Raw genomic sequence first — 23,227 nt, 5'->3', positions numbered from 1 at the left:
TTCTCACTCTCTCTTTCTCTTTCTTTTTTCTCTTTCCCTTCCTTCCTTCCTTTCTCTTTCTCTTTCCTTTTTTTTACTCCATATGGGACTTTTCTTTGTCTCTTAGACTTTCTCATGGCCTATGAACAGCAGCAGGATAGTTGGATCAAAGGGTTTGAGAAAGATTTACATTAGAAACGTGCGTGGGTAATTGTTAAATCTATACCTAACAATTAAAAGAAGTTAGGAATGTTGTGAGGGGACTTTCTGACCTTGTGAAGTTAACCTTATGGAAAATGATCATGTCCTCTCAGAAACTGGTTGGTGGTACCACTGTTGGTGAAAAAGTAATGAATGAGATAATGAGATGAGCTTCAATTGCAGCCCTTCTCATGTCCTAAATGTGCATATGCCCTCTCTTGCCTAAAACAATGCCCTGGTTCTAAAGCTTACCTCCCTCAAAGTTGCCCTTAGTGGGAAAATCAAATATGGTGAAACAGATGAGTCATTCTCCCAAAAGGAAGAGTAGAAAGAAAAAAATCCTAGAAAACCTATGAAAGCACAGAAAACGTCTGACATATGGAGTGTTCCACATTCATAGTCCAATTTTATAAAGAAAAAAAAGGTGGCTTCTTATTTTACTTCTTTGGGGCCAAGCTTGGTCATTCTAATTTCAAAATATTCAATTTCAATTGTTGATGTAAAGGGAGAAAACATTATCGTAGTCATCATGTATGTGGTTTTCCTGTTTCTGTTGGTTTTTCTTGGCATCTATTCATATAATTCTTTACGTGCTTCTCTGTGTTCATCTATTTATTGTTTCTTAGGTCACTATAATGATTCCATTGTATCTATGTAAGAGAGTTTCTTTTGGCATCTCTGAGTTGATGGGCATTGATTTTATTGATAGTTCTTTGCTGTTATTACAAAAAGTGTTATTAGAAATTATTTGGTACATATGGGGAGTTCCTTTATATTATTGAACCTTTTAGGAATATCTTCCTAATAGTGGGATATCTGGATCAAAGGGTATGGCCATGCTTAGTCACTTTCTTAGCGTAATTCTGAATTGCTTCCCATAATGGTTGGGCCAAATCATAAATCCACCAACGATGTATGAATGTGCCAGTTTTTTCCACAATCCCTGCAGCACTTAACTGTCCTCATCTTTGCCAATTTGCTAAATTGTGCAGTAAAACTTTTGACTCATACTTTTCCTATTATTAGTGCTTCTGAGGCTCCTTTCATATGATGCTTAATAGTTTGTAATTCTTTTGAGAATTGTTTATATCTCTTTGATAGCTGGTTAGAGGGTGGAAAATAATGGAGAGAGAATTGAGGCAGGGAGGTCAACGAGAAAGCTCCTTGTTGGGCATGACCTTGATGACATCCTTTGTTATCTTTGACAGGTTGGTTTTTGATGTCCTATAATTCAGAGTACCTGTGATTCCACAGTTTGGGGCACTCCCTTGATTGATTTAAGCACATCTTACACTTCTTTCTGTTAATTACTGTGTGATACAATGGAAGTAACATTGAACTTGGAAGAATATGATTGGAATTAAAATCCCAAGTTGTATCTCTTCCCCTCCCTCCCCCCTGCTACCTGTGTGACCTTGGGTAAGTCATTTAACTTTCCAACTCTAAAGCTATCATACTGTCCCTTAAGTTCTCTGGTCCTCATTTTTCTCATCTGTAAAATTGGAGGGTTGGCCTCAATGGCCTCTAAAGCATCTTCTAGCTTGAGATCTAGGATCCTGAGGTGAAGAGCCTCTCTTTGCTTAGCTAGAAGCATCCTCCGATGTTTGACACGGAATTTGCCATTAGTGAGGAACTCAAAGCTTTTCCTTTTAGATGATGAAGCCTGTCAAAGTTAGTGTTACTCTGGCATAGCCCTCAAAAACCCAGAGTCAACTTTTTGCCAGGAAAAGATACAGGATCAGGACATTAAGAAAGATTAGGGTTGCACTTTGCAAATTTTAAATGGCTCAATATTAATGCTGTGATTTATGCCCTTGCTTCCCTATGATGAATGCTATCGGTATTTGTGTTCAACCCCAAAGAGTTGCAACAGGGCCTTTTACAGGAAGGACAGACTCTCCTTCAATTTGTTTTACCCTTGAGGCCTCATTCTTTAGTCCCGTCACCTTTAGCCCTGAAATTACAATTCTAGACTGAGCAAGTGGGGTCAACACTGAAATGGGCCAGGGAACCAGACTGGCCTCTGGGTGGGAATTGTTTCAGAGGAAGGAGTTTCATAATCTACTGTGAAAAACTGATCTTGTTGTCCTACCTAGAACTGGCCTGAGCTTGCCAGAGGTAATTATGGCTAGTGGGTTTGTTTGTGTGTTTTTTCCATTGGAGTGGCTTTCTGGTAAGAGGTAAGAGCTATGGATTTCATCCAGGATGCTAATTGTATGTAATATTGTTCCTTTAGGGCAAATGTTCTTAAACTTTATTTATGTCCAGGCTTCTTTTGCCAGTCTGGTAAAGCTTACGGACCCCCTCTCTGAATGCTGCTTTTAAAATTTTAATTATACATATTTTTTTCAAGCATCAAAAATTCACCATCTCTCTTTGACCCTCCCCCTTCCCATTGCAATCAAAAGACAAACAAAATCCCAGTGACAAACGTGTAGTTAAGCAAAACAAATTTCTTCATTAGGCACATCAAAAAAAAAAACATTCCTCATTCTATCTACACTCTACGTTCTTCACTTTTCTGTAAGCAGATGAGTAGAATGTTTTGTCATCAGTCCTCTGGAACTGTAGTGAATCATCATGCTGATTGGAATTCCTAATTTATATTTATCATATTATTTCATTATATAATTTGTTCTTCTGGTTCTACTCACTTCACTCTACATCATTTCTTAAAAATCTTCCCAGGTTTCTCTGAAACCTTTCCTATCAACATTTCTCATAGCACAATAGGATTCTATCACATTTGTATATTATAACTTGTTCAACCATCTTCCAATTTATGAACACTCCCTCAGATTCCCATTTTTGCCACCCCGCAAAAAGAGCCACACTTATTTTTGTGCATTCTTAGAGTTTGTTTTGCTTAGGCATAATTCTTCCCTTAATCTACCTTTCTTCTGATTCCTCATTATTTCCCTTATATTTTCCTCTTGAGTGAAATGTATTTCTTTACCCAATTGTCCCCTCCACTGACCAGTTCAGAGAAGTTCAAGTATTAGCTGCTCCCCTTACCCCTTCCTCCTTGTTTATATAGATGGGATAATTTTCCCTTGACTTCCTTTCCCAAAGGCCCAACCAAGTGCTATACATTTAGAAATGTTTAAACTTCAAAGTTTCTCTGTAGTTGTAGTGTTTTGATTACTAATGTCTAGAAGTCATTTATTTCACTGGAAATCTGTTTTTTTTCCCTTGTGGGATTATATTTTTTCCTGGTTAAATTATTCTTAGCTGTCATATAGGTTTTTTGACTTCTTTAATATCACTTTCCAAGCTTTCTGCTTCATTACAGTTGTGACTGCTAAATCCTGTGTGATCACAACTATAATTCCTCAATATTTGAATTCTTTCTTTCTTGATGTTTGCAGAATTTTTTCCTTTGATTTGGAAGCTTTGGATTTTCAATGTAATGTTCTTGCATCTCTTTATTTGAGGTTTTTTTCAGGAGGTGACATGTAAAGGAGTTGATGAATGCTGTTTCCATTTTTCCTTCTGGTTCTAAGATTTCAGAGCATTTTTCTTTTAAGATTTTTTTTTCTTTTTTGGAGGGCAATTTGGGGTTAAGTGACTTGCCCAAGGTCACAGGCTAGTTTTTGTGTTATGTCTGATGCCGGATTTGAACTCAGGTCCTCCTGACTCCAGGGCCGGTACTCTATTCACTGGGCCACCTAGCCACCCCCTTTTAAGATTTCTTAAACATGATGTTTAGCTTCTTTTTTGGGGGGAGGAGTAATGGTATTTTGGTAGTTCAATAATTCTTATTTTCCTCTCTTTAATCTGTTTTCCAGGTGAGTTGTTTTTGCTCTGAAATAACTTGAATTTTATTTCTATCTTTCTTAAATCTTTTGATTTTGTTCTAATATCTCTTCTCATTTCCATTGTTTCATGGAGTCATTGCCTTCCATTTAGTCCATTCTAATTTTCAGGGATTTTATTGCTGGGACAAGATTTTGTACTTCTTGTGCCAGACTTAATTCTCTTCCCATTTTTCTTTCACATCTTCCCTTTCTTTTCCATTTCTTCCCTCTAGAGATCTCATTTCATTTATAACAACAAACATTTTTAACTTTTGTTTCACCTCTTCCCAGAATTCTAGTTGAATTTGTGTCACAGATGTGTTTTACTTTGAAACTTTGTAGATATTTTGGAGTTAGTCTCTTCTACTATTGTTGTGTCTTGAGTGTCCCTGTAAGAGTAATAGCTTTTTAGACTGGGTTCCTTCCCCCCCCACCTTATTTCTTTACTTATCCTTCTAACCACTTTCCTGATTTCAGATGTGATGTAAGGACACATTTCTGAGCCCTTTTGGAAGGAAAGTCTTATCTCGTTTTGTTGCTGCTTCCATGGAATGTTGATCTCAAGTACCTCAGATCTGAGCACTTGCAGGCTTTCAGTGCTCCCCAAGTGATCTGATCCAGGTTCTTGAGCTAGATCTGAGCAACAATAGAATGCTATTGTACTCAGCCATTATTAGTAATCTGGGAAGATCTGTTGGTCCAGAGTGACAGAACTAAAGGCTCCCCTTTGTCCTGGGATCCCTGCCACATACATTCCTCTTCCATCTTCAGACTAAGCTAGAAACTGGAACTGAGATCCCTCTCTGCTCCTGGGATCTGAACCGCCACAAATTACTGCTTGCTTCTGAACTCCCTCCTTTTTCTTGGTCCTGTGACCTCTTTACCCTGGGTGTACCTTTATGTACAAAGACCCTCCTCAATACATCTTTGATCTGTGACTTAGAACTGGGTAGTAAATAATGTAATTTCTAACTGGCAAGGGATTCTGTCGAAGTTCCCAGTCTTGGTCTAGAACTTCCTTTTACTGTAGTGGATAGTGAATAGTTGGAATTTTTTGTTTGATGTGCTCCTGGCCAGGTCCCATCCCCAGTGTCCACATACCTTTCCTTCCATCTCTCTATGCCAACTTGGTCTGGGAAACAAACAAACAAACAAACATGATTCACTGTGATTTTTTTCTTGGACTTCCCTATCAGGATTTGGTTTAGTGAGTTTTCCATATATGTTTGAAGGAGTTTGTGGTCTATAGTTCTTCCTGTTACTCCACCTTGGCTGTAGCCAGAATATTCATGCAGTTAAGTGGTACAGTGGAGAGAGTACCCATCCTCCCATTCTGGAGTCAAGAAGATGTGAGTTCAAATCCAGTCACAGAAATGAGCTACCTGTGTGACCCTAGTCAAGTCACTTAACCTCTGTTTGCTTCAGTTTTCTTATCTGTCAAGTCGGGATAAATATTACCTATCCCCCAAGGTTGTTGTGAGAATAAAATGAGATATTTATTGTAAAGCACTTCACACAATGTGTGGCACCTAGTAAGGACTATATTAATGTTTTCCTCCTCCTCCTCCTCCTTCTCTTCCTCTTCCTCCTCTTCTTCTTCTCCTCTTGTCCTTTTCCTTCTCCTCCTCCTCCTTTCCCTCCTCCTTTTCTTCCTCCTTTCCTCCTCCTTCTCCTCCTCCTCCTCTTCCTCCTCCTCCTCCCAGTGTCTTGCACATAGCAGTTGTTTATTGTCTGACTGATTTTGGGTATCCTCAGCACTAGGAGTATTCAAAGACATGATACATACTCTCAAGGAACTTTTAGTGTATCTTTGAAAACATGCTGTATACACATTAAAAAATTAAGGAAAAACTTGGAAATACTACATTATAAACCTTAGCTTAGAGGTAAAGACAATAACTAGTGTTCAAGTTCCAGGGAGAAAGGGATCGTTGTGAGCAGGGGTGGTTAGGGACTGGATGGTCCAGTGCTGAGGCTGGGAAAGTGGGTAAGAGTGAGACATGGATACTCAAAGGGAGACTGTCTTTTGCCTCTTTCTGTATCCCTAGCACTTAGCATGCTATCTAGCATACAGTAGGTGCTTAACAAATGTTTATTGATTGATTGAAGAGACTAGCCTTCAGGGCTTGTTCTCTAGTGACTTTATAGGACACTTAGGATCTCCTTGGTTGGCTAACCTCAGTGCCCAGCAAAGGATCTTGACAAATATACATTGCATTGAATTATATTAAAGATACGGATGATAGCTGTGTGCCCATAGTCAAGTCTTTGGGCTTTGATCTTGGCCTCTGTCACATAGGTCATAGAAAAATAATTATTATAATAATAGCAAACATTGCTATATAGCTTTGAGATTTGTACAGTACTGCATGCATGATCTCATTTAGGTCTCATAACTCTGTGAGGTAGGTTCTATTATTATCCTTATGAAGAAATGGAGTCTGAGAGAAGCAGAGTTATTTTTCCACGGTTCCCTAGCTGGTGGGGATCTGTCTGATCTTCCTGATTCTCAGACCAGTGTTCTACACAAGGGATGAAATCCCAAGTCACACACACCTAACCAGCAACAGCAAAGGTAAACTGAGTCACAAGGTCATCTAGGCACCTGGATAGTTATTTACCTTCAGCAGGGAGGGACACCCTGCTTTAAAAAGGGAAGAGATTCCCAGGACAGTTTTCTTTGAAACATTTGGCTCAAAGAAATGTCCTTGTGTTTTAAGGATAAGTCCAGTTCAGAAATCAAAACCAGACCCACTTTTAAGCACTTAATCTCTGGCCTCTTGGTAGCTGCAATGACTGGGAGAAAGATGACCCAGGTTATATTTTTGACTCCTTGTGGGCCAATACTTCCCTTTCTGTGGAAGATGGATGTCATGGTGTGATGCCTTGGCATGGTACAAAGACCAATGGCCTGGGAGTTCTAGTGTCAGCTGTTTCAGCTGGAGGGAGAGGGTGGCCTCTGGCAGCTCATTTATTCTCTCTGGGCCTCCACTGCACAATATGGACAAGAATGAGTTCTGAGATCCACCCAGTTCAAAGAATTTCACAACTCAGTGACTCATTTGTGGCCTAGTTGGTGGTGTGCATCCCTGGGTTGAATTTTACCTCTGTTCTTTGCAAGCGTTGTGACAGTGGCCAAGTCACTCTCCCTTTCATGGTCCTCAGTTTCCTAATATGTAAAATCAGGGGATGACTTCTAATGACTTTCCAGCTGTAGATATATTATCATATGTACCTTATGGTAACCTTGAACTTATCACATCAAACTTCTGGAGAGGTTCCTGTAGGTTCCATGGCCATGAACTATTTCCTCGTCCCTTCACCCTGGCCATGATGATATACCTTTGGTTTTATGCATCTGAACCTAGGATTTCATTGGTGCGAGGAACTTGCTCTGCCAATGGAGATCTTAATTGCCCAGAGTCACTGAGAATCCGGTGACTTTTCCTAAAGTCACATAGCCGGGGTTTTTTTGTTTGTTTTTGTGAGGCAATTGGGGTTAAGTGACTTGTTCAGGGGCACACAGCTAGTAAGTGTCAAGTGTCTGAGGCTGGATTTGAACTCAGGTCCTCCTGACTCCAGAGCTGCTGCTCTATCTACTGTACCACCTAGCTGCCCCACAGCCATGTTTTAAAGGAGGGACTTGATCCCAAGCATCGTGGCTCCAAGGCCAGCTTTCTCCCCAGCAATGTTGCTTCTCCTTTGATTGGCACTCAATATTCCAGGAGTGTATCTGATGTATAGACCAAGAAAAACTACATAATCGATAATTTTTTTAAATGGTTGTGGGAATGGAATAGGAAGGAGGGAGGCCTAAGCATAAGAGGAGGAGGGTGACTTGTTCTCTAAGTTCAGGTTACTCTGTTGTATTTCAGTGAGATCTGTGATCCCACCCATGCAGAAAGTCTATCTGGTGCAGATGGATTGCCGCCTATCCATGGCCTTTGTTCCCTTGCAGCTCATGTCGGTGTCCTCCTGTGGATTCTCCACAGAAAGTCTGCCCTGTGTGCCTTTCTTGAGATCTCTCAAAATGATACAAGGGCTAGTCATCTCAGGCAATCACACAGAGCTCTTCCAGACCCTTGGATGCTATGTTTATGCCTTACTTTGCTACACCCAAGAAATAATGATAAATACATCAAATGGCAGAACTGGAAGCGACCTCAAAGGTCCATCTCACTTTACAAAGGACAGGAAAAGAATGCTTCCATCCCAGTGTCAGGTCTATCTATGATTAATGATGAAGAGTTGTATCAATGGACTTAGAATCTGTTCCTGATTCCTACCAAATTCTAGCAGCTTTCTGCTCAATCTACTTTGAATTAAACAAGTTTATATTGATTCTTATTTATTCTGTATACACACAAAAAATATACACATGTATTTGTCTCCCTCATTAGAATGTAAATATGTTGAAAAGAAAAATTGTTTCTTCATCTATATATGGTGGGAGTCCCACAGGCTCTATCACATAGAAGACACTTAAAAAATTTGTTGATGAATTTATTTATTATTATTATCATCATTGCTGTGTCCTTGTCCCCATGCCCTTCATAGGCTACTCCCCCCATAACTGTAACATCTCATGATTACAATAATTGAGTCGGGAGGTGAAAGCCCTTTAATTCCACCTGGAATGCTCTCCCTCCTCTCCTCCACCTTTTGGGATCCCCAGTTCCCATTGAAGCTTGCCTCAAACATTGACTCATAGATAAGAACTTTTTTAAGGGCCCTTTCAGCTGTGATTCTATGATCCTATGACCTTCCCTCTCTTCTCCCTTACAGATTCTGACTTCAAATTACCTTGTGTTTATTTTGTACATATTAATGTATGTCCATGTTATCTTCCCCAATAGAATGTAAACTCCAGAAATGCCCTTTGTTGTGCCATGCTTTCTCTCCACTTAAGAAGATTATAATGTATTGCAGTAGTTGAAGCTAAAATAACATCAGCTGTTTTGATATACAAAAAGAGTAACTGAGTCCTGATTGCTATGGTCTTGAGAAGGAGGGCTCTGAGAGTTCAGAGAAGACCTAGGTGTAATGTTAATGGGATTGAAGATATTCCCTGCCCATTAATAGACCTCACATGGGGTCCATTAAGGAAAGCTTGCTTAGGGAAGGCTTGCTTAGAGGGAGCCTTTAACTCCTTTTTCTAATTTCTAATGATGCTCTGCGTCAGGAGGGTAGTGATGCCTTCTGTCTCTGAGAAGTGAACATATACTCTGAGTTGGTATTTGGTCGAGATTCTGAGTGTCCATATGTTCAGAGCCCTCTGACTGCTCAGATGGGAGGACTCTCTCCATTCAGTGATGCATGTAAAGTATATAGTTGATTCAGGCAGTCAGAGCCCTGTCTGTTGGTCTTTATTTCTCTACCTGTATTTTCTCTGAAGTTCAGGGTGCTGACTTTTCCCCTGAACTAGTGAATGTAATTTAAAAAAAAAGATTGTTGACCCCTTTAACAGCTATCCTTCCTACTAAAGCAGATCTAAAAACCTGTGCTAGCCGTAGTCCTGGGTATGCCAGTGGGGTTGCCGCTATACTAGGTCATAAGATTCACAAATGGAAGTGAGGGGTCTAGTTCCTTGTTTGTTGTTCCTTCATTTCAATTGTATCCAACTCGTCATAACTCCATTTGGGTTTTTCTTAGCAGAGATGCTGGACTGGTTTGCTATTTCCATTTGTCATTTCCTTCTCCAATCTAAAGCAGGCTGAGAGAGGAGACAAGATTTCACAAAAAGTGATTTGGAGCCTCAGAGCTGGAAGAGACCTCCAAGGCTATCTAGCCTAATCTGCACCCTAATATGAATATCCTTTATACCTTCCCTGACAGTAGAGTCCTCCAGCCATCACAGAATGATGCAGTAGCCATTGCCTCCTCAAACAGTGTATTCTACTTTTGTCTGGCTCTAATTGGTAGTATTTCCTTAAAGTAATCCCGAACTTACCTCTTTGCAAATTGTTCAAGAACTGATTGTTCTTGGTTGTTCCTTCTGTGACCAAGTGGAACAAGTCTAGTTCTTCCTGTGTAGGATAGCCATTCAAAGACTTAGAGGTCAATGACATGTTTCCCATAAATCTTCTCTTCTTTGGGATTTGGAACATCCCTCAAGTTCCTTCCAGTCAACCTGTGGTTTTCTTGGGCTCCAGTCCATTCACTGTCCAGATCTATTTCCACTTACCATGCTCTAATTTCCCAATATCTCTCCTAAAACTTAGACTTGAGCTGGTCTTGAAGGATGGGTAGGAAAAGTGGGGGGAAAGGGCTTTGAGCATGGGTGCTGGAGGGGCCTTGATGGTGGGGGGTCCATGCCAGGATTGGGGAAATGGGGAGATGAGGGAGGGCAGATGTGCCTAGTCACATATCATAGACTTCAAGCAGTGGTTCTTAACCTTTTTGGTGTCCTAGATCTCCTTGGCAGTCTGGTAAGATCTGTGGCCCCCTTGTCAGAATCAGGTTTTTAAACAAAAATAAAATAAAATACTGAGGATTGTAAAGGAAATCAATTATACTGAAATATAATCATCAATGTATTAAAAGAAAGTGTCCAGATCCCAAGTTAAGAACCAACCCCTTCTGCAGAGCCTTAAAAGATCTAATAGATATTCATCTTACATCTCCTACCTCATAGATTTGGGGTCGTAAATGACCTTAGAGGCTGTAGAACCCAACACCCCCATTTTATAGATGAAATAACTGAGAATCTGAGAAATGAAGTGTTTTGTCTCAGGCTCACACAGTCCATCAGTATATGAGATTCAACCCGGGCAGGTTTATCCCACCTTTTCTGGACAACAACCTTTTCCTTTGACATCTCTAACAAGGAATCACCCAATCTCTACTTCAAGATCTCCCATGATAAAATATTCAATGGCGCTCATTCCATTTTCTGACCGCTGTAAATATTAGGACCTTCTTATATCAAATCAGAATCTTCTGGAAAAAAAGAGTAGGCAGATCTCCTAATAGCCTACTATACATGGCAAGCTCAAAGATCACAGAATCTGATCACCTTATTTGGGCACTGGAAGGGGTATTGGTGGCTATCTAGTCCAACCCACACAGGAAAGAAACCCTCTGTGAGTTCACATAGAGCAGGAACTTCCAGAGGAGAAAAGTCCCTCTGCTGATATAAATTAGCACCTTCTCTGAAACTTACAGTCCTAGAAAGTTGTATGCTATGCTAGCAATAACTTTTATAGCCAGAAGACCTGTGTGTGAATTCTGGCTCTTCTTCTGACTACAAATGGAATAACTTTCACGATCTTTCCTGTTTCTGTTCTTTAGGGTCCAGAAGGATAAGCAGAATCCCTCTTCTTTTTAGTAGCTGCTCAAACAACTAAAAATAGGCATGATGGCTGCATGCTCCCACATCCTCTCTTCTGCTGGCCCAGCTTCACTAGTTCCTTTAATGGTCCATCTTCCCCCTTATGCTCTCCAGTTCTCCCTCCATCCTCCTTATCTCTGGGGATGGTCAATTTGGTCGACCAGAATTTGAGGCCCCCAAAGGCATATAGTACTCTCATGGTCCAATCCCTTCATGTTACAAATGAAGAGACCAAGTTGTGACTCAGTAACATAAAGTGATTTGTCCAGGGTCACACAGTGACAGTCAGTGACCAAAGTGGTTCTAGGCAGGCCCAGGTCTTCTGGCACAACCCAGTGCATTGCCCCCTTCTGAGGCAGCTGTGTTCTAATTGGACACAGTCAGCTCTTCTTTAATCTACAATCTTCCTGAGAGCCCATGTAGTACTGCTGAGGATGGGTGCCGGGAAGAGTACTGGAGAGTCAGTGTGTTGAGGTGGAGAGAGTGAAGAGCCTAGAATCCATCCGTCCGACCGTCCGCCTGTCCGACCATCCGTCCGTCCGACCGTCCGTCTGTCCATCCATCCATCTATAAGACATGAGCCATGCTAGGTCCTGAGGACCCGAAGTCCTCACCCTCAAAGAGTTTATGCTTTATTGGGGGAGTCACCATATACCTTAATATATATGAAGATAACTTCAAAGGAGTTACAAGGCTGTTTAGGGAGGGAGGGCACTAGAGGCTGGGAATGGAGGGAGGAGGCTAAAGGAAAGGATTCAGATTGAAGTTGGAGCTCGGGAGGGGTCTCTCCTTACCTCAACCTCTTAGAACCTTCTCTTTGTGTATCACCAGATCTCCTGACTATTCTCCCAGCCTTCTTTCCACACTTAGAATAATGATAATAGCTGGCGTTTATTAAGTACCTATTATGTAATAAGGACTGTACAAATGTTATCTCATTTTATGTTTATAATAACCTAGTGAGATAGGTGCTGCTGTTTTCTCCGTTTCAGAAAATTGAGGCTTACAGAGGGTGAGTGACTGGCTAGGGTCACATAGCCAGCAAGTGTCTGAGGTTGGATTTGAACTCAGGTTTTCCTAACTCCAGGTCCAGCATTCCACCCACTGTTAGAAGAGACCTCAGAGGCCATTTAGTCTTACCCATACCTGAAAAATAAATCCCTGCTCTTTTCTTTCCACCCTAGGTCATCCAGACTCTGCTTGAAGACCTTCAGTGGGGATCGGAGTGCCCTCCCAGGGCATTTATTTATTCTGTAACATTGCATGCATTGTTAGGCAGATACCAGGCCTCATCCTCCATGTTCCATCCCTGTCCTTTAGTTCTTGGCTGTTCTCTCTAAAGCCCAGCAGACTTTCTTCATGTGTACTGTGAATGAGCAGTCCATGGAGTTCCAAAGGTTAAAGTTTAGAACTCCATGGGCTGGTCCTTGTCAGTGCCTGCTCTTTTCACAGAGAGAGCCACCTGATCTGTCTCATAGTGTAGAAATATCCCGGAGCCAGCCAGCTAGTGACCCCTAGATTTAAAGGCCTTCTCTATCTTAGACATTTGAGGAGACCAGCATTTAAGAATCAGGAAGGAAGGGAAGGTAAGCTGATCCAGGCTGGATAATTGCGGCCTTAGTCAACCAATCCTCTGCTACTCAATCATTCTTTTTTTTAATCCTAACCTCCCAGCATCCCATTTTCAGAATGAGGTTTGTTCCTTTCCTTGAATAGCTACAATGTTTTTATCTACAATGGCCTCCTTCCTCTCCCCTCTTCCTCCCTCCCTCCCTCTCTCCCTTCCTCCCTTCCTTCCTTCCTCCCTTCCTCCCTCCCTCCCTCCCTTCCTTCCTTCCTTCCTTCCTTCCTTCCTTCCTTCCTTCCTTCCTTCCTTCCTTCCTTCCTTCTTCCCCCCCCTCTCTCTTTCTCTCTTTCTGCCTGCCCACAGTTAGCCTGTCTTTTGAAGAACCAGATGAGAAGTCTGCAGTTTCCTTTGAATGTATTTCTAATAATATTTATGCAGACTGTTATTTAATGAACCATGTAAATATTGATCACGCAAAGCAGACCTTTGATCCTCAACAAATTTTTTAAAAAGCCTTTTTCCTTCTGAGGGCAAGAAGAAGAGACCGGTTTCGTTGTAGATTCTTTAAGGAGTCATGCCAAGAAGGTTGGCAGGCTCTGGTGGTGGGGTGGGGGAGGCATTCAGGTAAAATGGTGTTTGGATTCTCTCACTCTCCTACCTTTCTGTCCTTTCTTTCTTCAATTCCCCCTGGCTTCCTCCAAGTCTCAGCTAAAATCCTACCTTCTGTGAGAAGCCTATGCTGATCCCAATTAAAAACTCATGTCTTCCTTCTCCTGTTCACCTCCAATTTGTTCTGTACGTCTCTTGTTCGTACATAGTTGATTGCCCTCCCCCATTAGGGTGCAGGTTCCTTAAGTACAAGGATTGCTTTGGTCTTTTTGTATTCCCAGGGTCTAACACAGAAACTAGTATGTAATAGATGCCTATTGACTGCCTGTCTGCCTTGCTCAATGCACACGTCCCATGCCACCATTTCCTCCTCTCCTCTGTGATGTGATGTTCCTTTAGGTTCCCACAGAAGTTTCACAATTGCTTAAAAGTTAAAGTTAATAAAGGACACAGCCTTTCACTACCAGTGAAGAACAGGGTGGAGGGAGGGAGTGATCAGGAAGGATGTGGCTTTCACTTCCCACTTGGAAGATGGTAAGAGACAGGAGAGTGTGATGTTTCCCATTTGGGAACTGTCTTTTTTTTCAATGTGTGTGAGTTCTGAAGGCTTGCATGTGGACTGGGAAACCTTTGGGGTCAGGCTCTGCTGTCCTGGGGAGCAGTCCTTCGAGTACAGAGAGGAGGGGGTCTCCTTTGAAGCCAGATGACATGTCAGGGAATTCATGAGTGAACGGTGTGTCCACAAAGCCTCCTAGCACCTGACAGTGTTTTTTGCAAGAGGCAAGGCTCATGTTTCGGGGAGCCTGCCCCTTGAGCAACCTCAGGGCCAGCATGCCTTTGCTTATGGGCTTTAGATGTGGAGAAGTAGAGACCAGTGCTGTTTCACTTCTTGTTTCACTTAGGAATTATTTTTATTATGTGATGTCTCTGAAAGATTTAGTTAAGATGTGTTACTCAGACTAAGGGCAGCTGAGTTAGAAGTGATGTGCCAATCATATGTACTTCCTTATGGTTCTACTAATCATCTTTATGACTTCCGAAGTCCAACCAGAATCTCCATGGCCATCGCAACTGTTAAATTCCTATAAACATGTTAGAGGTGAAAAAAATGTCGGCTATGAATGTCGAAAATAAGTGTCTCTGTATGTATTTGAGATTTTCTAAAGGTTTATCATATCCATGCTATACCATATGCTATGTTATTGTTACCCCACTAGGCTCACATTGGCTGTGGGCTGCCTGCATATGGCGGGTGACCTTAGCAAAGACATCAAATCTGCCCTTATTTCATAGCCTGCATAAAAATCATAGGAGTAGATGGAAAGTGAGATTTCGAAATGGTGATGGGTTTGGCTAGGAGACAGAAACAAAAAGAACCTGAAATCAGGATTGTTGTTTCAGAAAAGGAAAAAGCTTTGGAAGGAGCTAATAGTCATGGCTGAATCACTAGACCATCCCATCGTGTGGGGGAGAGAGGGATCTTCCCCTAACTTCCACTCTGGCTTAGTCAGAGGGCAGTGCCAAAATGTGTACATGAGTATGTACATGCATCGGTGTGTGTGTGTGTGTGTGTGTGTGTGTGTGTGTGTGTGTGTAAATGGAACAGAAAGGAACCAAAAATCTCAACCAGTTTTAGAGCTGTTCATCCTTGTTTCTCATGCATTTGTACTCAATGCGCGTTTGTTAAATCCCTATCATGTGCAAAACAGTGTGCTAGGATATAAAGGCAGAAAAACAATTGGAGAAGGCCATGTGCATGACAGCCCAGCAACAGAAAATATACATGAAGGAACTTCCAGATGGAAAAATGGTAATAATTAGAGGATCGGGAAAGGTAGGCAGCAGTGCCAGAGCTGGGCTTCGACAGCAGCTAAGAGACGGAGGAGAGGAGGGGAGAGGGAAGAAAAGAAGTCACTGAAATCCCTCCTCGTCCTCTGAGTCTGGGCTGAAGTTTCCATTAAGGGAGCAGACATTCTGAATGGAAGCTTCCTTTTGTTACCCCTTTCCCCTCTCGTGTCTGCCTGCCTCACTTCTCTCTCAAAGGCCTTCCTTTGGTGAGAGTCAAAATTAAAGTGAGAAAAGAGGGGAAATTGTTGAGAGGGAACCAGCTTAACTGAGCTGTCTCTGCTATATCTCATGGGCAGCTGTCACGCGTCTGCTGGCCAACATTCCCAAACTTCTCAGCATCCTTGGGTGCACATTTAAATGGCAAAACTTCTAGTTTTGGATGTCTGGCTTGCAGGATTGCTCAGGTCATAAGCAATTGTCCGATACGATGCCTACACCGGGTCTTTAACGTGAGTCGGGGGATTTTCTGAGTGTTGTTGGGGCACTGTGCTTTGAATAGCACATCTGGAGGAAAAGGATGGGCAGAAGGTTCTACCAAATGTGTTTTTGTGACAAAAGATTCTGAGAGACACAGAGAAATATAGAAACAGAGGGACAGAAATATAGATAGATCGATCGATAGGCAGATAGATGGATAGATGAGATATACCAATATGTGCATCTGTATATATATATATATATGTATGTGTATATATATATATATATATATATAAAGAGAGAGACAGAGAGAGAGAGAGAGAGACAGACAGACGGAAATGGATAAACAGAGACAGAAAAAGAAGCAGAGAAAAGTAGTCCAGTTCTGTAATACCAAGGAAGCCTCAAATGTACTACTTCCCATAATTCCTGCAGCTCTTCAAGGTTCTGGAAGGGAGAAAACACTGGCCATCAGGCCCCTAGTCCTTCCTCTCTCACTGCCCTCTTTTTGGGTTCTTTCCCAGTTTGCTGGCACTTAAGGCTACATTTGTAACCTGAACCAGCTTTCCAATGACTTCCTTGTCTGCCCTTGATGGAGAGAGGATTCAGGTGTTGTCAGTAACAGGCAGTAGCAGCCCAGAAGGCCTATGCAGCTGCCATGGAGAGAGTTTGTGAGCAGCAGCTTTAAATCAAGCATATTAGGAAAGTGAAGAAAATTGGGGAAAAACTAGTGAAAATGATGGTGGTCTTCCTTGGCAAGGATGCTGCTGTCATCAGTAGGAAATGGTCTTTAAATTGTTATTTTCCAAGTGAAGAGGAATTTGTCCTGGTTTAGTAGCCACACTCTCTCACGGAAGCCCCCCTTGGGGTTAAATATAGCAGATTCAGCTCTTCATTGGTTTGTCCATCAGGGATGGACAGTGTAAGTGGATAACATATTGGATACAGAATTGACCAGGAGGTGGGGAATGAGCTGGGATGCCTTTGGGAAATTGCAAAGATGTTTTTAATGATACCGAACTTCTCCTGGGAAAAAAAAAATCAGTCATGTAACAGGCTTCTTTTAAATACCTACTATGTACTAAGCCTTAGCTGAGCAGGCAGCCAACCCAAAAGCTGTGCCTAGAAAAAGAAAACAACAAGAACATTTGTTTACATTAAATAAGGATTTGTATTGTGTTTTAAGGCTTGCAGAGACTTTTACATGTGATCTCAACTCCCAACCACTCAGTGAAAATTATGTCATTATTACTCCCATCTTCCAGATGAGGAAATGGATGCTCAGAGCAGTGCTGTGGCTGCTGAGGGTCCCAGAGCTAGACTCAAACTGTCTTCCTAATAATAGCTCACATTTATATAACACTTATCATGTACCAGCCACTGTGCTAAGCACTGTACAATGGTGATATCATTTAATGCTCACAGCAATCCTGCTGTTATTATGCCCATTAAACAGGTGAGGAAACTCAGAGAAATAGAGGTTCAGTGACTTGCCCAGTGTGACAAAGATGGAAAGTGTCCAAGACTAAATTTGAACTCAGGGATCTTGAGCCCAGGTTCACCTTTCTATCTACCCTGCCATTGAGTGCTTATCAGATTGGTCTGACTGTTGCTGAACTCTTTTCAGTATGGAGTATTTGGCTGCCTTGATTACCACCCAACATAAAGGGTTTTCTTTTCTTTTTAAAGATCCTTGGGGGGGTGGGTGCTATTCAGACGTGGGATGACCAGAGGGTCTCTGAGGCATCCAGTGCCAATACAATGAATTGAGTGCTGGGGCTGGAGTCAGAGGACACACGTGGACTACAGATCTCAACGTCATCCCATCAAGAAGCATTTATCAAGAATTGCTTATGTGTCAGGCTCTGTGCTGTGCACTGGGGATACTACCTAGGAAGGGGGCATTGTCGCCTCAGCTCCACTTGAGTCTCTAAACATCTCTTGTCTTTTCTTGTCTAGCAGTTTCCACAGCATGGCCAGTGGAAAGCAGGAGCAGGTGAATTACTATGTGGGCATTGATGTGGGGACGGGCAGTGCCCGGGCGGCTCTGGTCAGTCAGCAGGGGACCCTTGCTGCTTATGCAGAGCACCCCATCGGAAAGTGGGAACCTCAAGCAGACCACCATGAGCAGTCCTCGGATGACATCTGGGCTGCGTGCTGCATTGTCACTAAGGTACGAGTGAGACCTGGAGACTCTGTTGGAAAGGTCAAAGAGAATGTCCTTGTTCAGGTGTAGGATGGCCCAGAGGGCCTCTGAGATTCTGTAGAAGGAGCATGGGGGTTGGAGTCAGAGGACCTCAGCTTGAGGGCTAGATTTGTTACTTCCTACCCATGTGAACTTGGGCATGACCCAAGGTGCCTCATAGTTCTATCTGTCAATGATGTTTACACCAGATTGAGCTGGACTCCTTGGGGAGGGAGGGAAACACTTATGGGCTCATAGGATCATGGATTTAGAATCAGAAGGTATCTTAGAGATTTCATTTTGCAGATGGGGAAACCGAGGCCTAGGGAGGATAAGTGACTTTCCCAGTGTCATGCACGTGATAAGTAACAGTGCAAAATTGAACCCAGGTTCCACCAATCCAAATCCAGTGCTGTCCAGGGTACCTTGCTGCCTCTCCTTCCCTTTTTCAGATTTTGTGTGACTATTCTTTGTTCTATGCTAACCTGCAAAGGCTAGTGATAAAGAGCATCCTTTGTCCTCTACTTTTCTTTAAGGACTCTATTTTTTAAGTGCTCGTTTCTCTCTGCTCTCTGTTCTTGAATTTGGTCCTTTAAATATTCATGAGATGCTTGGTAATTTGCAGATGGACAATTCGCCATTCTGTCATTATTGATCAGTCTTCTCAAACATTAATGAGCCCTGTGCAGCTGGGAGCACCCACAGAAGAAGGGAAGGGATTGAAGAGCTGGGGAGAGATGATTGAGTTCGATAACTGAGAGATCTCTTCTCTTCTGCCTGTTTAATTTTCCATTCTTTTTGGTGTGAATCGTCTCCTCTTCGCCCTAGGGTCTCTACTCTTTTTCTAGCACATAGCCTCTTTTGCCATTAAGGAAATTGTCAAGGAGAAAATGTAATTCCCTGATGAAAAGCTGCTTTAAAATAGTCCCACTCTAAGTATAGCTTGGTTTTAATGGCTAATTTTTATCATCTCCAAGTGATGACCAACTTATTACTTGTTTGCTTTCTAATGTTTCTACCAGTCATCATTGACTATTCATCAAAAGAGACACAGGGGAGCAAATAAAAAACACCTAATTTAGTCCAGATAAAAGTGGGGCTGAAGCATAGGCTTTAATCTCCATTGGTCTAGCTTTCCCTTATCTCTACTCTGCTGGGGTAGGTCAGCATCCTATTTTCCTAATTTTCTCCATTTGTGGATAAAATCATAAAATCTCAGAGGTGAAAGGGACTGACCAGGGTTCTCTTGACCACATTTCTGACTAGTTGTCACCCACTCCAGGACCCAAGTGGAGCGAGGAAAGGGGAGACAGACTTAGGTGTGTTGAAAAGAAAAGAAATGCTTTGAATGATGAGAGTTTCAAAGTAGCTGGGGCTGATATGGGAGGAAGTGAGCTGCCCTTCAGTGAAGGACTTCAAATAAAGGAGATATAACAAGTTATTTCAAACACTAGAGAGGGAATTCTGGCTGAGGTACAGGATAGAATACATGGTCTCCAAGGTCCCTTCCAGTTCTCTGTGTCTGTAAATTCTCTGATACATGATAAATAAGAGACTTTTTCAGATATATATCATCACAAAAAAGTGAGACACCTTTTAGAAATATACAAAGCAGCATTCTTGATCATCGTAAAGAACTATAAAAACCAGGTGGCACAGTGAATAGAGTGCCAGGAGTCAGGAAAACCCAAGTTAAAAGCCAACATCAGACACTTACTAGCTGTGTGACCATGGGCAAGTCACTTAACCTTGCTTGCCTCAGTTTCCTCCTCTGTCAAATGATCTGGAGAAGGAAATGTCAAACCATTCCAGAATCTTTGCCTAGAAAATCCCAAATGGGGTCATGAAGAGTCAGACATGATTGGAAAAAAAACTGAAAAATAAAAAACAAACCCTAAATACTTAATAATAGATGAATGTCCTAATGAAGAAGTGACACAATAAAATAGTGATGTGATTTTAGACCAGATAAATATAAATTTAAAAACCTATAAAGGATTCATTGAAGACTACTCCAGTGCTAAGCATAGTGTTCATCAGATGACTGAGGGAAGACATATGTACCAGACATACTGACCAGAAGTAAAGACTGTCCAGGATTGTGTGAGAGAACTCATATGTACTAAAAATGTAGCCCTGACCTCTTGTTTTTAAAGCCCAGAAAGACTCCTAATCAATAAATAAGGATTTATGAAATATGCCAGGTCCTGTGCTGGGTGATAGAGATACAAACAGAAACACTAAAGCCATCCATCCTATCAAGAAGTTATATTGAATCAGGGAACAGACTAAACCATTTATACCTATTAACCCATCAATCCTGCTACTGAGCATATGTGCCAAGAAAGTCTAAGACAAGAAAGAAAAGACATACACACAAATATATACGTACAAGTATATGTGCAGACATCTACATCTATGTCCATATGTATCTGTGTGTAGATGGACGTGCATATATGCATATACACACATATATATCAAGCTATTCATAAGAATACTTTTTGTTATTGTAATAGCACATTACAGAGGGAAAATAGGTCCACTGAGACACCATAGAGGCAGCTCAGTGGTACAGTAGAGGGAGAACTGGGGCTGAAGTCAGGAAGAACAGAGCTCAAATCTGACCTTAGATATTTATTAACTGTGTGACCCTGGGCAAGTCATTAGACCTCTGTTTTCTCTCAGTTTTCTCCGTTGTAAGATGAAGAATAACAGCACCTCCCTCCTCAGGTTGTTGTGAGGATAAAATGCTATACTCTTTGTAAAGCACTTAACAGAGTATCTAGTACATTTTTTTTTGTGCTGGTGGGGGTTCGGTCATTTTAGTCATGGTCAACTTCTCATGACCCCATTTGGGGTTTTCTTGGCAAAGATAGTGGAGTGGTTCACCATTTCCTTCTCTGACTCATTTGACAAATGAGGAAACTGAGGCAAACAAAGATAAGTGACTTGCCCGGGGTAACAAAAGATTTGAACTCAGGGAGATGACCTGGCACTCTATACCCATTGTGCCACTTAGCTGCCTGATACCTAGAACACAGTAGGCATTTAATAAATGCTTATTTCCTTCCTTCATTTCATTATGTCCTGAATGATTCAATAGAAATAAAGAAAGAAAGGAGTGGAAGATGAGACAAAGTCAGTAACTGCTAAACTATCGGGGATATGTTGGGTGCCAACGTTCATTGTCAACAAGGACCTATTAAGTGACTGCTATGTGCCAGGTGCTGGGGATGTAAAGACAAAGCAACAAAAACCAATCAATCAATCAACAAGGGTGTATTAAGTGCCAACTTTGTACTGCTAGGCATTGCGCCATTGTGAGGAAACACCATGTACATGAGAGTTGCCAAAGCTTGTCTTTCTGTCCCTAAAACGTCTCTGGAATCTTATCCCTTCTTTTCACTCCTTCCCAGACACTTCCCTGGCTCAGTTTCCCATTTACTCTCCTCCTAATTGGTGTCTGTGCCTCAGATCTCTCCCCTCTACAATCCCCTTCCATTGAAAGGCCAAAATGATGCTCCTAAAACAAAGAGCATTCACTTTCTTCATAAATGCCAGAGCTAAAAATTGGCCCTGAAATGTGTGAAGCTGTAAAGAACCCACTTGGTCTGAAAAAAGAGAGATGGGAAGCTATCCCCTAGCTATCGCCTTTGCAGTGGTGGTGGTGGTGGTGGTGGAGTCGTGGCTGTGGAGAATTGCAAATGTGTTCAGATATGTTTTGAGTATCTTTCAGTTTTGTTGATGTTTCCTCCTTTTTTCTTAAATAAACATCAACTTTTTTCATAAAGTTTAGCCCTCTGTGTACCATTCCTTGTGCTGATGAAATCATAAAGAGGAAAAAATCTAGGATATGAGAAAACAAAATATATAAATGAAAATCAGTTAAAGTAATCTCCAGTCGTTCCCTCTGCCCTCTAGGACCAAATTCCATTTCCTCTGTTTATTATTTAAAGGCTTTCACCACCTGGCCCCAATCTACCCCTCCAGCCTTGATGGATATTATACTCCCCTTCTCCCACCCTATGGTTCAGCTAAATGGGCCTCCTTGTTCTTCCTTACACATATCTCTGCTCTCTGTGTCTTTTCCCAGTCTATCCTCCATGCCTAGAATGTATTTCCTCTTCACTTCTTCCTCTTAGGAGGCACAACTTTCTACAAAATTCAGCTCAGTGCCAACTAAGGTCTTTCCTGATTCTTTCTATCTTTCTATCGGGATTTATTTCTCTTTGTATTTATTTTGCATGTTTCATTGTATATTTGAATATTTTATGTATTACTTGTATATTTGTACATTACATTTTATGCACATGTTCTTTCCTTGCTAGAATGGAAGCTTCTTGAGGGCAGGCTCATATATAGTAGGTGATTAATAAATGCTTTTTGGGTGATCGATAAGGGGTTAGCAATATGTTAGAGTCATAGATTGTCCATTTTGGAGAACACAAACCAGCCCAGTCTGACAATGATATACAGTGTTTGGAGGTCATAACTTGATATCAGGCCAGAAAGGAAGGATTAAAGCCTCATGCTTAAGGACTGTAAAAAACATCTTGGGTTTTACATTTTATCTGAGAAGTAGGAAGCCCCCAAAGATTCTTGAGCAGACTGCATGTGTTATGGCTCATGGGTACGGGCCCAACTGACTGAGTTGCATCTTCTCTTTTTACAGAAAGTGGTAGAAGGGATAGATGCTACTCGGATTCGAGGACTTGGCTTTGATGCCACATGCTCTCTGGTTGTCTTGGATAAGCAGTTCCAGCCATTGCCGGTAAACCAGGAAGGTAAAAAGGAGATGGGCACCACCCATTCCTGCGTTTTTTGCAACCCCGCCATAGGACATTCAGATATATTGATGCAAAAGTATGCCGTCCTTAATTCTATCCCATCCCAGCCCTTCTATATTAGCAAGCACCCTACTACCTAGGATGGCCTGAGAGCACAGCTTCTTTGATCTACTTTGCTAAAGGAAAGACAACTTTTAAAGGGGTCAACAATCTTACTGTAATTACAGATGAGTAGAAAATACAAGCAGAGAAATTAGCACAGGGATTCAACTGACCGGGCTCCTACCATCTGGACAAAGTAATACAGCCACCTACATACACCATTGGATCAGGACAGCAAAAACCTGAGTAGTTGGGGAGCTTTTAACAAATGGCTACTCAGAGTCCTGTCCAGGGAATCTAAAGGTCCTTCTTCATAAGCACATCCCCAGAGAAAAACACCAGCCTCCAAGCACATATAGTTTTCAACTAATAGGATCAGAGCCAGAAGGCACCACAACCCTGTGA

The 23,227-nt window shown here is 41.8% G+C and overlaps 1 protein-coding gene across 5 annotated transcripts in view; it reads left to right on the top strand.

The window, feature by feature from the left end:
• Nucleotides 1-23,227, top strand: part of LOC138164927 (FGGY carbohydrate kinase domain-containing protein-like) — a 544,546-nt gene that overhangs the window by 4,070 nt on the left and 517,249 nt on the right. For 3 of the 5 annotated variants that reach the window (XM_069092902.1, XM_069092898.1, XM_069092900.1), the window contains exons 2-3: nucleotides 17,708-17,921; nucleotides 22,606-22,717. In XM_069092902.1, the coding sequence (XP_068949003.1) occupies nucleotides 17,708-17,921; nucleotides 22,606-22,717 (326 nt within the window). The remainder of the gene's footprint in view (nucleotides 1-17,707; nucleotides 17,922-22,605; nucleotides 22,718-23,227) is intronic. The other 2 variants (XM_069092899.1, XM_069092901.1) reach the window with 1 other exon arrangement.

Source organism: Petaurus breviceps, unplaced genomic scaffold, assembly GCF_028583685.1.
Source record: "Petaurus breviceps papuanus isolate PSGF00001 unplaced genomic scaffold, PetGlider_PUasm1.0 207, whole genome shotgun sequence".
In the NCBI taxonomy this organism is placed as follows: domain Eukaryota; kingdom Metazoa; phylum Chordata; class Mammalia; order Diprotodontia; family Petauridae; genus Petaurus; species Petaurus breviceps.
This window is presented reverse-complemented; position numbering and strand designations above follow the sequence as displayed.